The sequence below is a fragment of the Cupressus sempervirens genome, chromosome 2, assembly GCF_028749045.1.
Source record: "Cupressus sempervirens isolate cs-2001-9-10 chromosome 2, ASM2874904v1, whole genome shotgun sequence".
Classification (NCBI taxonomy): domain Eukaryota; kingdom Viridiplantae; phylum Streptophyta; class Pinopsida; order Cupressales; family Cupressaceae; genus Cupressus; species Cupressus sempervirens.
In genome coordinates this window covers 35334807-35338358 of record NC_143119.1, presented here as the reverse complement: position 1 = coordinate 35338358, position 3552 = coordinate 35334807, and the positions used below count along the sequence as shown (strand labels likewise).

At 37.6% G+C, this 3552-nt stretch overlaps 1 protein-coding gene across 1 annotated transcript; it reads left to right on the top strand.

Moving 5' to 3' along the window:
- The first annotated feature begins 336 nt into the window (after nucleotides 1–336).
- LOC149570942 (RAN GTPase-activating protein 2-like) lies at nucleotides 337–1514 on the top strand. Its single transcript, XM_089808299.1, has 2 exons — nucleotides 337–483; nucleotides 629–1514. Exon 2 carries the CDS (start codon nucleotides 654–656, stop codon nucleotides 1368–1370), a length of 717 nt encoding a protein of 238 aa, XP_089664425.1. The 5' UTR covers nucleotides 337–483; nucleotides 629–653; the 3' UTR covers nucleotides 1371–1514.
- Nucleotides 1515–3552: the final 2038 nt, after the last annotated feature.

Here is a 3552-nt window from a genome sequence, read left to right as displayed (position 1 = left end):
ATATATTTGTAAATAGCTACTTTGAATTTTGCTAATTTTATATTTCATTTTTTATATTTTTATATTTAATGTTTCTAATAAAAAGTTAGCTACTTGGAATTTTGTTTTTAGTAAATTTTGGATTTCAAATTTTTATTTTTATATTTAATGTTTCTAATAAAAAGTTAAATTAAGTTTTGTTTTTAATGTTTAAAAACAGGGCCGATGTAAAAGCAGAAACTAAAGATGGACAGGGGAACTAAAAAGTCAGTATAACGCAAGCCAACGGAAAGCGACAACAACTGATTGAGGGCAACAGATAGCAGCATAATAGTGCGGCAAAACGGACTTTGTACGAAGCGGGCGAGATTATTTTGAAGGTCTTGCACTCTCTTCTATGTTTTAAACATACTTCTGCGTAACGAGTTTTCTGAGAAATTTATTGAATTCTACCCTTGCCACACAATTTTTTGAATATATTGTAACGACTGGAAGAGTTTTCAGGTACACGATCCTGTATTGCATTCTTTTTCGCTCAAAATTATTTTATTCAAACATCTACCTGCAACTCCTCATTTTTTGAAATTAGCTGTATTATGATTTTCTGACCATATATCTACAAAATCTCGTCTTGGGTGTTTTGGTACAGGGCACTTTTTCTTTTGTTATAGGTCATGGACACTATTCAGAGTCATGCAGATAGAATATCATTCACGAAACTCTCGCCTGCAACAGAAAGGGCAGGAGAACATGCAGAAGAAATAGAAGATATAACAGATGCCTTTGAGCGAGGACCTCCCGCGGAAACAGAAAACCCTAATGCCATGGAACCATTCCCTGAAATAGATGAAGAAACAATTGAAGAAGTAGATGAAGAAGCGTCTCCTGAAACAGATGAAGAAACGGTTGAAGAAGCAGATGAAGAGATAGTTGAAGTGAGAGAAACTGAGTTTGATATATCAAGAGGGGAATGGGGGGGATTTGTTGACGAACCTTTAACCATAGAGCTCTTCAGGCCATTGGAAGAGCTGAAGGATTCTTGTACCAAGATATGCATTGGCAATCGTAGCTATGGAGTGGAAGCGGCCCTTGTTGCAAAAAGATTCCTGATGGATATTCGCAAAACTTTAAAAGATGTGGATCTTAGAAATTTTCTGTGCAGAAGATCTGAGGATGAGGCACTTGAGGTTATGAAAATATTTTCATCTGCTTTAGAAGGGTGCATGCTGAGATCCTTGACTATTGATTTTGGGGAATTGGGAGAGAAGGCCGTCGAAGCTTTTGCACCACTCGTGAAATCTCTGAAAGAGGTGGAAAAATTGGGATTCATTATTAGCAACGTTTGCCTAGAAGCTGTTGGAGCCATTTTTGAGCTTTTTCCATCTATTTAAAGGATTAATAGTTTCTTTGTCATTTACCCGGAAAAAGGAGACGATGCAGAGACCCTTGCGAAGATGAAATGTATCTTTACTGATTTTGTATGATATTTCCAACCTTTAATCAGATCTTTAAGATCAAACAATTAATATCTCAAAGATCTTCCAAATTTCTCAAAAAACCCCAAATCGGGTATGCCAGAAATGGTGCCAAAAGTTTCACAGCTTCACCTATTATTAATAAATTTGAAAATAGAAATTTTTAAAAAAATTTCAGCAACATAATTGTCTACAAAATGACATTTCCAGATCTGTATAGCCTTAAAACAACAGCTCACAAATGTAGGACCAAAACTATGCTCATCGGGCTTCCGAAATTAACACAAAAATACTCGAAAACACCACAAAACACTAATAAACTATCTCAGAAATTTAATCACGTCTCAATACATATATTCAGCTTTATTTTAACACCTTAAATTTTGAAATACAACAGCAACCCAAATTGATATGAAATACTCAACTGAAAACACCAAACTCATACAAAAAACACACTCGAAAACTCACAAATCTGCACTGTTCAGCACAAAGGCAAACTCTGTATGAGCATGCGCATGGAATGGCTTCAAACTCCCGTCCTTAGCCTTCCTGGAAACTTACAAACTCCCGTTCTTGGGTCTCCCTGGAAACCTGCAAACTCCCGTTCTTGGGTCTCCCTCTCCACAGGTTTGGCAGCCTTTGAAGAATAACAAAGAATGAGCAAAAATCAAGTTCTGGAATCAGCCCAAAATGCTTCCAAACCCCTTAAAAGAGGGCATAACTGTAACTCACGTCCAAGAGAGGTTAATGAAACATATTTTAATATTAATTTTCATTTATTAGTCCAACGGTTTTCAAAGATTAACCCTTTTTTTTCGAAACTTCACTTTCTTGGGCCTGCCTGCCTTAGCAAACATTATTATTTTTTAATTATTTAAAAATGGGACATGACAAGTCCTCCCCTCCCAAACATTGCTTGTCCTCAAGCAATGGCTGAACAATAAACCAATCAATCCACCTGGATCCCAAATGTAGTCATGAACTATACTACTACCAATTAACACAGGCTCTTGCAATATCCTCTGCAATATGACCAAGAGGAATCCATAATCAAACTGACAATTATAGCTCAACCAAATTCCAAAATCACCACTACCACAGTCAAAAACCCATGAGACACAAACTCTTAGAACATCAGAACCCAAGTAAAGCGGACAAATCAAACTACCAATACAGTAAATACCATCAATGCATCCCACTGGCCTATACGGAATGTACAATCCAGCTCTGCAACAATGGTGAACGCTCTCGAATGAAACTATACCAAGTATGGAGAATCCACACACTGTACAACTCCTGCAGTCAACACAACTCTGCAAATCACCGGCCACTATCTCATAATCATAACTCCCATGCACTGCTGATGGTGAAAAGACATTACAAGATAAAGAGTAAGAAATGGAATCCAAACCAAATTTGCCTGCCATCAACTCCTCAAAACAAGGATCAAATGCTAACTGATGTACATACCCTGCAATATAATGTTGATTAAAAAAACCAACCTTAGTCAACAACTCACCATGAACAAGTGATACAACCCACTGTAACTGATCACTAGCTAAGTCAAGAGATGTCATAGCTAAAGGAGTAGAATCAATAGCAACACCCACTGAAGCATCACTCTCAAACTCTTGCTCTAAGTCATATATTATCAAGCTGTCAACTACAAAACCTATCACCATGTCATGCTCATCACAACTCTCATCTTGAGGCATCAAACTATTCCATAACTGATGATAAGCACTAGGAACCAAAGTACATCTCTGTATCATCATCTCATCAACATGGTCATCAAAGGTAAATTGATGAGCGTACCTCACAGTGTAATGCCGATAGAATTCGCCAATCTCAGTCAGTGGCTTAGACTGTAATCTAGATGAAACTAATTGCAATTGATCATTAACCATGTTGGAACTGACTACTACCTCCGAAGATATCACCAAGGGAGTAGTATTACTAGCAGGAACCATGCCAACTGCCGACTCACCAACATCACACATGATCTTTGATACATCTCTAGTCTTCGTGCCTTCAGTACTAGAGGCCACCACCCTGTCAGGCATACAACAATCTGCTACAACACCCAACTCAACTAAAC

Bases quoted from the DNA above. Each gene is read 5' to 3' on its own strand.
- LOC149570942 (XM_089808299.1), top strand. From the start codon at position 654: ATGGACACTATTCAGAGTCATGCAGATAGAATATCATTCACGAAACTC.